This window comes from Neovison vison, chromosome 3 (genome assembly GCF_020171115.1).
Source record: "Neovison vison isolate M4711 chromosome 3, ASM_NN_V1, whole genome shotgun sequence".
Lineage (NCBI taxonomy): Eukaryota > Metazoa > Chordata > Mammalia > Carnivora > Mustelidae > Neogale > Neogale vison.
Genome location: NC_058093.1, coordinates 63,039,761 through 63,054,386, shown reverse-complemented (window position 1 = coordinate 63,054,386; position 14,626 = coordinate 63,039,761). Strand labels below are relative to the sequence as shown.

General features: G+C 34.2%; 1 protein-coding gene across 4 annotated transcripts in view; it reads left to right on the top strand.

The window, feature by feature from the left end:
* The window catches only part of LOC122902553 (sodium channel protein type 1 subunit alpha), a 143,537-nt gene that overhangs the window by 66,931 nt on the left and 61,980 nt on the right, over nucleotides 1–14,626 (top strand). For all 4 annotated transcript variants that reach the window (XM_044242257.1, XM_044242256.1, XM_044242254.1 and 1 more), the window contains exons 3-8: nucleotides 4,046–4,164; nucleotides 6,286–6,375; nucleotides 8,033–8,161; nucleotides 10,076–10,167; nucleotides 11,085–11,354; nucleotides 14,486–14,549. In XM_044242257.1, the coding sequence (XP_044098192.1) occupies nucleotides 4,046–4,164; nucleotides 6,286–6,375; nucleotides 8,033–8,161; nucleotides 10,076–10,167; nucleotides 11,085–11,354; nucleotides 14,486–14,549 (764 nt within the window). The remainder of the gene's footprint in view (nucleotides 1–4,045; nucleotides 4,165–6,285; nucleotides 6,376–8,032; nucleotides 8,162–10,075; nucleotides 10,168–11,084; nucleotides 11,355–14,485; nucleotides 14,550–14,626) is intronic.

Below are 14,626 nucleotides of genomic sequence, written 5' to 3'. Positions count from 1 at the left end.
TATAAATCAAGAGATTACACACACACACTCATGCATACATGCCTTCACATATGATCGGCATATTTAGGATTTCTCTTATAATATATAATTATAAATACATAATATATATGATTATATATATTATGTATTTATAATTACATAATTATAATATATATTATATATTATGTATTTATATATATAATATATATATAATATATATTATGTATTTATAATTATAATTTCTCTGTCACTGGTTTGCATACCAAAAATTGGTAGGGACCTCCCACGACCTAATCTCTGGGGCCTTTTGGCTTGTGATCCCCGACTTAAAGAATACATGTGGAATTGGGTGAAGGCCAGCTACTAAAGTGTGGGTACTCCACAGGCAGGCAAATACCACTGGTTGTTCCTTCGGCTGCTTATCCCCAGCCTAACAGGGAAAAATAGAGTAAGACCAGGAGAGGAAAAAAAAATGTTTAAATGTTGCATGCTCCCTTCAGTCATCAGGTGGTAAACCTGTGAGACAGTTTCCATTCCCCACTGAGCCAGAAAAGGAGGGAAATCTTGGCTGGAATCCACAGGTTATCACAAAATAGGCAGGGATATAGGTAAGACCCTTTAGAATGCCCACGGTGGGGGGAAAATAATATTAGATGCCATGGAGTTGGCCCAGATGAGGAACATTCCCAGAGATAGGCACTAATGGAATCTTTTGACTTTCTATGAAGTTCTTTAATCACAGACTTCTAAAACATCTATCCTCTTGCCACGTGGTGACTCTCATTCAACCCCTCCCTTCTAAATCTATTCTCAAACCAGCAGCTGAGAACCAGGAAAAGGTTGATTTCTCTTCTGGCAGAGGATAAAGCCAGGGAATTTCCCTCATTCACATGTGGGGGTAAGAAAGGTGCACCTGACAGCCCAACTTGGAATTCTTCTGCCATTGGCAGAGTTACATGTTCTTTTATACAGTGGTAAGGTTTCATAATACCATTAATACAGAATTCCTTTTCATTAAGAGTTACAGAGGCTTTTGAGTGGTATGTAAATATATATGTATATGTGTATATGTATATGTATGTATATATATATTCTTTCTGTAGGAAAATATATTCAAAGTTTCAAACAACTGATTTCCATATGTATTTTTGGAGCATAGTGTATGTACAAGTTGAAAATCGTTTTAAATTTTGAGGCTAAAGCACAACTTTAATCACCCAAGAGTATATTCTATATTTTCTATTGTTCATGATCATTGCTAACCTTTCTCTGTTACTTTTGCCAGGACATTTACTTTAAGAATAGGAAAATGGAGTAAATTTAGAGGCAGTCCTATTATTTTGGTAATTTTTTGATGTCTAGATAAATACAAAATCAGACCTTAAACTGAAGCTATTTACTGTAAGGAACATGGCCCCCAGATAAAAAGAAAAGTTACGACAGTGGACATCTTTAGAAAAAGAGACTGGAAAATTATGGCTTGTTAAATTCAACATCCACCTTGGAAAAAAATTATAAACAAATCATTTTATAAAAACTCAGAGACAAAATCACTCAAGAGTAACAAGCACAGATTCATAAATAGCAGTTTCTACCAAACTATTCTAACATAATTGTTTCCTTATTAACTACGCACCTAGGTCAAGGGGAAGGATTTTAATGCATATTACAACACAATTATTGGCAATCTGGGGAGCTTTAAACATTGCCCATTAATAGATATGGGTTCACAGCCCTGCTACTGAAGAATCACCTGAGTGATTTACTAAAAATACACAATATTAGGCATCAGAATCTTTACTGAACTGCAATCATGGCAACTTTACGAGCTAAGAATATGTATTCCCATTTTTCAAAAGAGACAAATGACCTGCAGGAAAATGAAGTAACTTGTCCAGGATCACAGTGCTGGAAGGCTAAGACGTCCTGTTTGAGCCAGGCATCTGACTCCAGAGTCTGTACTCTCAATAACTAGAGAAGTTCAACTGAGTCCTTCTTCTGCTTTCCTCTCGTTGCTCTCCAGATTGTCAGACTGTTGGGTAGCAGGGGTGTTTGCCTGTTTTTCTTGGTTTGCCTTTCAAATCAGAAATGCTTTTTACCTTGCTGAAATAGCAGTGCTATGTGTGGTGTGCGTCTAGGTCTGTGTTGCCAAATGCAATAGACATTAGCCAAGTGTGGCTACGGTATTTTCCATGTGGTGAATCCAGACTTGAAAGATGTAGAATTGGTATGAAAAAAAGATGTAAAATGCTTCAATAATTTTTAATACTGATATAATGAAATGATAATATAATGGATATAGTAGGTCAAAGAAAACATTCCTAAAATTAATTTCACTTGCTTCTTTCCTTTCTAAAAATATGACTCTTGGAAAATTTACAATACCATATGGGTTCAGATTTGTAATTCACATATTTCTATTAGATGGCTCTGATCTAGGTAAACCTTCACTTATCCTTCTAGATTTTCTTCCATTGGTTGACATAGTTGAACATTTACTAGTATAAAAATTTCTTGGTGTCTTATTTCTCTTTGTTTCCCTTGTATACTGTAGCACAGAGCTTTGCAAATATTGTGCTAAACAGTTCATTTCCATCTTTTGCACTGAAGTTTGGTTAAATTAATATTCAGTCTAAACTATTTCCATGATACATTCCAGGTGTTTGTCATGCTCGTACAACAGCTTATCATATAGGAGCTCAATAAATGCTACTTGAGTTTGATAACTATATAGGAAGTGGTCATTGACAAACCTGACCACCATCTAATGTATGGAGAGTTACACTCATACAAATATATCCTTAAAGTGATAGTTCATACATAGAATCTCATTTCTGATTCATTCAAAATGCTATGTTTCGAAATTTGTTCTGAGGCACATAATTATTCACACGTTAGAATGATTTCATGAATTTACTGCAGCCATGGACTGTAAAGAAAAGCCTATTTCAAGCTCGATGCTATTTCTCAGCCTTTCTCCTCTACCACCAATTTTGGACTTTTTCTTTGGTATTGAAGGGACTTCGTGTGGTAAATATTATCCTGAAGAGTTGTGTTAATGAAATTTTTATTGAACTAATTAGATTTAAAAGATACAAAGGTACTATAAGAAGCCATCTAATACATTCTTTTAAAAAAATCAATGCCGAACTATTCATTCAGAATCAGTTAAGATGGTAAATTTTATGTTACATGATTATTAGTAAATGCCTTAAGAAACACAGTCAGAATCCTTCATTATATGTTATACATATTGTTGTATGTTGCTATTTAATTTTTTTGTCTGCACACTGCCAATTGCTCTTGAATATATCTGATTTTTGGAATGTGATTCCATCCACATTCATGGATCCCAGGTTCTTTAAGGGGCTTTTAGCTTTTCCTCTGGGCTAAAAAAGCACTACATGAGATGAACAGTCACTTGGGATTAGAATTCAATGTGTCAGCTAACTCAGAAATCCCAATACAGAATTTAGCACTCTTGGTCAACAGATACTCTCCGGGGAACTTGGCTTCCAAAAATCAATTATTGGATTGTGTCCATCTAATGCCAGAGCAAGTTTGTTGGTGGCTGTTTTTATTTCCTATTACCCATGGAGTGATGATATTTATTTTAAAGAATAAGGAACTAAAAAGTAATTTCAAAAAAAGCATTAGTTCTAGTGAATGATTTTGCATTCTACAGGATTAATTTCCAAGATATTTGAATTGGGAAAGCTGAAACCACTATAAAAGGAATGTAGTGTCTTAAGGGTCTTAGGATGACATGAAATAAAGTATGCGCCCATTTAAGACTCTCATTTAACTCAGATATTTAAGATAAATAAATAAATTCTCTTGGCCAAATTCCTTATGTATCATAAAATTGCAGGTAAGTATCAGGTAAAAGGTAAGTGACACAATTGGCTGTCCTCTCTAGTTAAGAGATCCAGGGATAGCTTGTCTGCATGGTGCACTTTGGAAGTCACAGCATTGGAATAAGTCATAATGACAAATAACAGAAGTAGGCAACAGAGTTTAAATGGTTTATACTTTTATACTTCTATGTTGTGTTCCTATCTTACAGACTTTTATAGTATTGAATAAAGGGAAGGCCATCTTCCGGTTCAGTGCCACCTCTGCCCTGTACATTTTAACTCCCTTCAATCCTCTTAGGAAAATAGCTATTAAGATTTTGGTACATTCATATCCTTTTCAAGTGATCAATATTAACTATTTGTGTGTAAAATCTGTAAGTGCTTTGTAGCTAAATATAAAATTGGCTCGGGAAATGTCCATATTCTATGGATTTAATCACTCATTTTGTATCTTCTTTTGTCATATAAGCCTTATTCTTACAGTTTATTAGTCATATGGGTGACAGTGAAACTTACAATGTCTTTAATATCATATATATATATTTTTCAAATATATATTCTACATCAGTCTGTAACATTTCCTATATATATCTTAAAAATACTTGCACGTATTGAGTCTTACAAATCTAGTGTAAGGTGGCCATATTTATCCTTATCATCTTTGTACAAAGTTTGTGATTATCTAGAATTTGCAGTGAATAATGATATAATAACAGAAAAATCTATTTCCAGAGCCAAATTTAGACATATCTATTATGTAAAGCACCTTAGTGTATCTTAGAATAAACCTTTAAGTTTATTTTCTATGGGAGAATGTCAGGGGACTTTGGCCAATACTTAGTTCATTCTTGATCTTTCCTAATGAAATCCATGAGGAAATACTGGAATATTGGCTGAATTTCAAATTTAAATAATTGAATTATGACTGTCATGGAAAACTGATTGCTTAGTAAAGACTCTGGAAGTTAATGAAAGAAGCTGAGATTATATTTCCAAATGGTCTTTAGGGATTTGACTTTGTGATTTCCATTGGTGTTAAAAACAGACTCCAACTAAATTCATCTATTCATATTCACTGGCAAAAAAACTTTTTTTCTAAAATAAATATATTTATTTATTTATTATTGTGTAAAGTAAATTATTTTATTTTATTATTATATAAAATAAATATAAAACTACTGTTGTAATTTTCATGAACACGTACTACCTGATTTTTTTTGGAAGTTTCTAAATCTGAAAAGACCATTCTATTTTTAACCTGATAGCAAGAGATTCCTTAGTGGTATAAATATAATTTTATTAACAGTAAAAGTTTCAAAACATAATAATTCTATGTTCAAGGTTTTTACATTTGTGGAGGTTACCTTATCCTAGTTTGTACTCCTAGTGCCATCATGTGGTCATTTGATGAAAACTTCCTTTTTCACTTCATGGAAAATTTTTGTTTTGGCAGTAAACTGGAGTGGAAAGAATATTGGATATGAAGGGAGGAAACTTGTGTTCTACTGCTCAGCCAAGTTATCTAATTTCTCCAGAGCTTAGGTCTTATTTCTCTGATTTCTTAAATATAGTGACTAAACTAGGTGTTTTTCAAGGTCCGTTTCAGCTCCATAGTTTGTTATGTTTAGTAATTTATTTGAGCTAACACTTGGATCGTATCTAGGAACATTTAGGCCTGTGCCAACCACCTTGCACATTATAACTCATGTAATCTGTGCCTCAAACTGATGAGGTCTATACTTGATCAGCTACATTGTAGGAAAGTCAGTGGAGACATGAGATTCTGTGGCAAGAATGGCTGAGTGACTTGCCCAAGATCACTTTTATGTGGAGTTTTAATTACATTCATATCACTTTAAGTCCTGGCCTTCTGAAATTTTCACTTTGACTCATATTCAATGTGGCTGCACTTGAACAAACTCCGTCAAAATAGAACAACCCCACACTCAGCACTGTGCTGTACTTGGACTACATATTTTTTCGTGTATCAAACTTATTCTATAACAAGTATTTAAGAAATTACATATTGCATGTGTGTGCTTTCCTTCACAATTTACTATTTTAGTCACCTGAATTAGTTCAGATTCAAATTAGTTCAGATCAGTTTTCTCTACTCAGAATCTATGCCGCTCCAGATGGCAGTTTCCCCACCAAAGTTCTCTGGGAGGTTAACATACTGATTCAATAATAGTATCAAAAGTAACATTTGATACTTACATAAAGCTTTCTCATACATTATCTCACTTCATCTATACAACTACTCTGTGAGGGTGATATTATTGCCCACATTTTACAGATGACAAAACCGAAATTTAAAGAAATTAGATAATTGCCCGCAATGTATGAGTCACTGCATCTTGGCCAAACTACAGTTTGAGCTTTCAGTGTTTTATATAATATAATACATGGATTTGGATTTTCTTTTGTGTGTTCCTTAACAACTACCTACATTATTCAGCATGCTCATCATGTGCACTATTTTGACAAACTGTGTGTTTATGACAATGAGTAACCCTCCTGACTGGACAAAGAATGTAGAGTAAGTTCAACTTATATTTAAACCACCTACTATGTGAGCGTGTGTGTGTGTGTGTGTGTGTGTGTGTGTGGCTATAAATATATAGAGACATAGAGACATGTATATCTGTATCTATATATTTAAGATTTTGAAACTATGCCTCCAAACAAAACTGTGTACCTTCCAAACAAAACTGAAGAGTATTTTATACATATATATGTATATATATATATATATATATCATATATATAATACTCTTATATAGCCATTTCTAAGCACAAGTACAAAGCAGGAAGACAAATGACATTGGCCCTCAGGACTGCTGGTGTTAAATCTAATACCTATCCTTCACCTATATTTGATGATTATCAGAATCCCATCATCCTTGGACCCTCACCATTTTTCCTTTAGGATCTACAGCGGCCAAAGCAAATGTTTTGAAAGCCATTGCGGAAATGAGCCAATATGGTAGATCTTGATTCCCATTAAATTCCAGATGAAGTCAATGAGTTGAGAATTCAACAGGGGCTGTTACACAGGCCATAAGAAGACAATATTGAGCTTCTTCAAGTTTTCATTGCCATCAGGCACATCTACTTTATGTCAGGCCTCTGTCAGTTTCGAGCATTGCCATCAAAAAAATTCATTGAAAAAAAAAATCCCCAAATTTGGGATTTTACAGCTTGAAAATTCAAGTTGTAATTCAAACAAGTTTTACTTGCTAAACTAACTGAGGTGAAAGTTTCCAAAAACTAGAAGCATTACTAACTGCACTGAGGACTCTGATCCGGGATTCCTCTGAGGGCAGAGAGGCTGGGTTTGTGTTAGGTCCTGCAGGGCCTGCGCCCTGCCTAGGTTCTAACCACTCTTGCGCGGCAGCTGCTGACCCTGAAAACGAGGGTGTGCCCAAGAGCCCCTTCCCTTCCTGGACACTCCCAAGTTGGAGCCAATCTGAAAGAAATACAGATCCTACAGGAAATAGTAAAATTTACATACAAAGAATACCTGAAGTATTGAAGTTAACATGTGAGACTCATCAATCTTCAGGCCCCCTGGTTTCTGTGACTGGAGTCTCTAAATTCTGAGTAGAAGGTCAAAACTTTGGAAACATCTAAATTTCTGAGTTACCCTAACATTTCATTCTAAATTAAATTTTTACCACTTATGACCCTAGAATTATCCTATTTTCATGTTAACAAAATCCTTTTTCCAAGTTAGTTATCTTATCTTGTAGAAAGAGAAAAACATAAGACTTACTAACTTGTTACCGCTCTCTCATTCATAAAACATGACTGAAATTAGCTTTTTACTTTCTAAAGGAAAATCATTTTATGCTTCTGCAATATTATTTGTTGGCCACTCCATCTGTGAATGTACTGGTAATTTTCAGGAGGTTCTAATCATTTATGTCTATGCTAAGACATTTCAGACAATAGCTACATAGACTTTATTAGGCATGTATTTCTTACTCTGCCTTTTGCTCGCTTTAAAAACAACTCTTTATATCTTAGGGAGTGAATTTAAATTTAAGGGTATGTTTATTTCAATGAAAATAACATCAACTTGCTTAGATTCCTTTTTTAATATTCCTCTATTCCAATGACAGAGTGGTAAGAAATTGATATACTAGAAGAGAAAATCATTGCTTTATCAATTCTTTTTGGATACTTGCCTCCAGGTACACCTTCACAGGAATATACACTTTTGAATCACTTATAAAAATTATTGCAAGGGGCTTCTGTTTAGAAGACTTTACTTTTCTTCGGGACCCATGGAACTGGCTTGATTTCACTGTCATTACATTTGCGTAAGTGCCTTTTTTGAAACTGTAAGATACAATGCAATTTGGCTTTCTATGAGTGCTTCTGTTTTTAAAGACTAAGCTTGCTTTAACTGAAAAATACCTTGGTGTGATTTATACATTTAAACTCCTGATCTTATTTAGCACAACAGGAGTCAAAGTGGTATTTCCCTTTGGCATACAACCTCTGCAGGGAGTTGAAGTTATAATTTCCACGTGGAACAAACATGTCAGCAAACCTCATACATGCCACTTGTTCAACACACTCAAAACCCCTTCCACATGCACATAATATGAAAGCACAGGTGTATTCATAATATATCTGTGAAAGTGCTTCTAAAAATCACACCTACAAACAACTGCTGGCTGCACAAATCTTTATTGACCTTATTTATATTATGTATTCTCTCTGTCTTCTTTTTTTTTTTAAGATTTTATTTATTTATTTTTTTATTTGAGAGAGAGAGAGAGAGAGAGACTACAAGCAGAGGGAGGGGGAGGAACAAGTAGACTCCATGCTGAGCACAGAGCCTAACGTGGGGCTTCATCTCACAACCCTGGGATCATGACCTGAGCCGAAATCAAGAGTCAGATGCTTTATGGATGGAGCCACCCAGATGCCCCTCTCTCTGCCTTCTTTTATTAGTGTGGTAGAATAATGGAATATAAACATCTGTGAGCATCGAAACATTTTGACAGATAAAACTAATAGGAAAAAATAAGGTGTTTTATATATTAGGTAGTTAATAGACTAAATTTTTGTTTCATCAACAAATTGGTTTTGAAGACTTATCAGCAGACACGTTCTCCATCTCTTCCTATTCATCACCTGATCCCATTTCTTTCTTCTTCTTTTCTTTCCCTCTATGATTTTCTTCCTATTGTCTTTACCTCAACCTAAACCTTATCTTCATCTCCCATCCAGATACACTCAGAAATATGCACAATTTCTCCATCCATCTCCTTTTTTTCTAAGTGGTAAACTTGCCCAAGGAAGGAGAGACTCGGAGGAGTAATCGAAGGCCATTGAGGAGTAGGTGAAATTAGTGTGGAGGAAGGTGGTCAGTGTCCACCTGCCCTCACCATTTCTTCAGGAGCTGATTTTCTTGGCTTCTTGTAGGCCTGATGGGGTAAATGGGAGGAGAAGCAGGGCTGACATACCCAGGGCTCCAAATGCTGCCTGTCTCATCTTATTTCCATAACTAGTTAGGGTAAGCCCATTCTTCCCCATTCCTTCTGGCTGCAGTTCCAAAGAAAGCATGTTGAGACAATGGTTTTTTGAGACTAAAGTAGCAGTAATTCCAGGGGCACCATAAAGCCCTCAAAAAATCTTGTTCTTACCTTGCCTAACTTTCTCTTAGGAGTTATACTAGAAAAACCTTTTCACGTACAGATAGTTAGTAAGGCAATCTGCCTTTTCCTGTTTGATTTCTCTTGGATGATTTCATGCCTTTTATTATTTTTTTTTAACTGAAACCCTGAAACTATAGCCAAGAATTATTTCTGTTTACTCAGTTCTCCTTAGTTACACATGATGTTGGTTATATTGCTTGCCAAAATAGCAACAGGATTATATACTTTATGAAGGTTACATCTACCAACAGCTTTAAATTACATCAGTTAAGAAAACAAAATTATCATTTTGAGTTACCAAGAAGATCTTCATAAAAGGCCCAAGAAAATAATATAAACCCTGCTTAAACCTTGAATAACTCTGATTTAATTCTACAGGTATGTAACAGAATTTGTAAGCCTAGGCAATTTTTTAGCTCTTCAAACTCTCAGAGTCTTGAGAGCTTTGAAAACTATTTCTGTAATGCCAGGTAAGAAGTGATTGGTGTGAAGCACAAGGCTCCTTGTACCTACAACTCTTTCTTTGTATCTTGTTATTGTGTTGTGTGTGTGAACTCCCTATTACAGATACGTGACAGAGTTTGTGGACTTGGGCAATGTCTCAGCGCTAAGAACATTCAGAGTTCTCCGAGCACTGAAAACAATTTCAGTCATTCCAGGTGAGAGCTAAGTTAAAAACTGGGACTGACCCATCAAGTATTTTCAGAGACAGTTTCTTTGCTTGGCAACATTACAGAAAATCAAGAATCATAATAAAGTAATCAAGATCATAATCAAAATCAAGTGCTTTACAGGAAATAATTCTTATTTTTTGGACTTAAGTTTTTTATGTTTTTCTACTTTTTAATCAGCCTAAGAGTTTAATAGTGTTTTTAATGAGATACTGAAATATATAGTCCGTGCGTGATTTGTACTTAGACATGTCATGTTTTGTTTTCTTTTTCTCTATGTCAGTTGTACCAAGGATTTGGTCTCTACTGAATGTACCAATTTGTAATTTCTTGTTCATTGTAGGTATTGATGATGATGTATATATAATATAAATCCTAATATTGCTTTGAAATAAAGGAAAGAAGATAATACAGAGTAACATGAGTCTGCATAAAGGATTTATTATCTGAAGGTGTAGTCATACACTTTCACCACATATGTGGTTATTATAACAAATTATAATTATAACAAAATTTTCCTCTTTATAAATAAGCATTTAAGAATATGTGTTCAGGTAATTTGCTATAAAACTGATAACTGACCCTAATGAATGTATGGAGTGAGTTTCATTAGCAAAAAGGAGCAATACAAGAGCCTTTCCTTAATATAGGCTTCACGAAGACCATGAATCTCCCATTATTTTCTCTCAACATAATGGGATATGACCTTCATTTCAATGTTTGCATCATTACGTTTCCAGAGCTTATCTCCTTAGCACTTTAGCCTTCCATGAATTGTTGCTTTTCCACTAGCATTATAATTATTTTCAGACTGATGCATGAAATGCATGTTTCAAGAAAATCGAGTGAAGTTTTGTTTCTTTCCGACTTCTAAATCTTCATAGTCATAGCCTTCTCTCTTTAAGGCCTGAAGACCATCGTGGGGGCTCTGATCCAGTCGGTGAAGAAGCTCTCCGATGTCATGATCCTGACTGTGTTCTGTCTGAGCGTGTTTGCCCTGATTGGGCTGCAGCTGTTCATGGGTAACCTGCGGAATAAATGTGTACAATGGCCTCCCACCAATGCTTCCCTGGAGGAACACAGTATAGAGAGGAATGTAACTATGAATTACAATGGCACACTTGTCAATGAAACTCGCTTTGAGTTTGACTGGAAATCATATATTCAAGATACAAGTAAGAATTTTTGTTATGTAAATTTATTTTTTCATTGTTGATTTGCCTTCCACCAAGGCATAGAAAATTTTCTGAAAATGATTGCATAATAGATTGTGATCTCTTAGTCATCACACCAACGGTTTGCATATACACTTAATTATTTTATTGATAACTGTTCTAATTTTGACTCCTAAATGCCATTTTCTATGGTATCATTATATGGGAGGCTGAAAAATTCAGCTGCAAAGAAAGTAAGTAAAATTTTCTCTTTTATTTACTTTTCGTATTTGCCAGTGGCAATGTTTCAAAAGCAGGCACAGAACATAATTCATGGGGAAAGGGAATGTCTTTTTAAAAGAAAAGTATTAAATATATAAAACTTAGTCTTTAGATGGGCTTATATCTTTATTATTTTAAGGTGATGAGTAATACTTAGAAAAAAAAAAACAAAGAATAAGCCTTAGTGACTGCTTCGTAAAACAAGTAAGATTAGTCATGAAAAATTACTTGTAGTTGGATAATTTTTGAAGTCGTGATAGCATAATAAAAAAACTACCTAGTGTCTTTTTATAGTCAGAGATCTAGAAAATACCTTGGAGGATACAGATTAACTGTTTCATGATATTAGTGATATGCCAACAAATAATTTGTAAGTAGTTACAGATCTCTAGGTTAAGAAAAATACTTGTCCCTTATTCACTTCATATAGGCCAATGAGTCTCCTTCTGTCACCAACTCTCTGAAATCTTTTTTTTTTTTTTTCTCCTCATCTGAAATCAAGGAACTAACTATGAAGATGTCACTTAATGTTTATTCTCTCTAGTGAAAATGTGCTGGATCCCTTTCCTCTTTTATAGTCAAAGTAAAAGAAATCCTAAATATCAGAGGCGTTTTCAGCTCTATAAACTTGTACTTTTCTTTTTGCCTAACAAGGCTCCATCTGTTGAAAAGATGATTTTATGTTGAATGCAAATGTAAATAAAATGGTTTGCCCTTTAAAGTAATAGAAAATCAAATTGGTTAAAATTAAAGATAAACTTTATAACTGAAAGTTGTCTTTTCTGCAGATTAAGCTTCTAGATCATTGACATTAATGGCTGAAACTTCATTTATAAATACCTGATGTCAAAAACTCATCCAGAGTGTATCATATCCCTTTCACTGCATTTCATTTTAATTGAAAGTTAAGAAATACTATCCAAATTTACTTGTCTATGTTAGAAGAAGTAAAGACATAAGCAATGGAAGTATTTCCCACTATAGAACTATGCATAGAATAAATTTCTCTGAAAATTTAACATCTAGAAAATATTTCTTTTTATAAAATCCAAAATTTTTCTTCTTGAAACTTATAGGGATTATAGGAATGCTTGGGTGGCTCAGTCTGTTAAGCATCTGCCTTCGGCTCAGATCATGATCCCAGAGTCTTGGGATAGAGTCCTGCATTGGGCTGCTTGCTCAGCAGGGAGCCTGCTTCTCCTCTTCTCCTGCCTGCTGCTCCCTGTTTGTGTGCTCTCTCTTTCTGTCTCTCTCCCTCACCCTAACAAATAGAAAAATAAAATCTTAAAACAAAACAAAACACTTGATTATTTAAATGTCATGATCTCATCCTTTTTTATAGCTTATAATATTGTGTGTGTGTGTGTGTGTGTATACACCACATCTTCCTTATCCATTCATCTATTGATGGACATTTCCATATCTTGGCTGTTGCAAATAATGCTGCAATAAACATAGGGATGCACATATCTTTTCAAATTAGTGTTTTCATTTTCTTTGAGTAAATACTCAGTAGTGGAATTAGAGGGTTTTATTTCACTAAGCAGTGAAATAAGTCAGACAGAGGAAGACAAATACCATCTTCTTTCACTCATAGGTAAAATCTAAAAAAATATGATAATAAATGGATAAGAAAATGAAAAAAAGACTCAGACCTATAAATACAGAGAATAAACTGATGGTTCTAGAGGGGTAGGAGTGAAAGTTAGGCCAGAATGGGTGAAGCGGAGTGGGGGACACAGGCTTCCAGTTACAGAGTGAATAGGTCATAGGAATAAAAGGCATAGCATTGGGAAAATAGTCAATGATACTGCACTAACAATGTGTCAGGACAGAAGGTAGCTACACTTGTGAACATAGCGTAATGTAGAAAATTGTGGAATCACTATGTTGTACACCTGAAACTAAAGAAACATTGTCAACTTTATTCAAATTTTTAAAGTGATGATTTAATTTGATACATTTCTCTTTTTGTCATCATTTCACTTATTTATTCAATCAACTTTATTGAAAGGCTGCTGGGCCCTAGCAATAGTAATATGGAAATAACTAATGATCAGACTTTCTTTCAAGGAGTAACAGTATTTGTAAAAAATAATTACAATATAAGGTAATGAGTATAATAGTAATGGAAGTAGCTACATATTTACTGGTAACACAGCAAGAGGAGTTCTTAATTTTGCCATTCTTTAGTGGGTAGGAAGTGGAGAATATCAAAGAACAGTTCACAAAAGAAGTGATACTTCAACTTGATATTAAAACAATCTAAGGAATTTGTCAGAGGAAGAAAGCTTTGAGGTAATAGTCACCCTTAGTAATTATTTTAGCTTTACTATTTAACACTTTCCATTACATTTTTTTAGCAGATTTATGCTCCTTTTGCTATAAGCTGTCTCTGATATATTCTGGAAATTGATACAATGTAAATTAAAATTAACTGTTAAATATTTATAAATAGTGTTTAAATATACAGAAGAAAGAAAAGATACAATCCCTTTATTTTCAAATGTGTGGTCTTTTTGAAAAACAAAGGAATCTGTCATGCTTATCTATTTTTACAGAATGAATTTTTTCTTTTTCACAAGGGTGGTGGGAAAACACTGATACCTCTTAAATTTTTCTGCTAGCACCTGTGATTATAACTAATTTTACATTCACAAAGAACAAATGCTTTCTATTATTAAGTATCCAATCCTTATAGTACAATATCTAGTATTTAGAGGAAGAAGTGGCAAATACCTGTGTCTTTGAATGAATTATTTAATGTATTTTAAATTACTCTATGATTCCTAAAAGTTGGGCCTGATCTTGCTTTCATTTTGCAATGTAATGCAAATTGCTCATCATTTGACTTTCTTTTTTCTGACCAGGATACCATTATTTTCTGGAAGGTGTTTTGGATGCACTACTATGTGGAAATAGCTCTGATGCAGGGTAAGCCAATAATTTGTATGTGCTTGTGTATGTGTATACTTTATTAATACTTAATTGCTATAATTAATATTACTTCT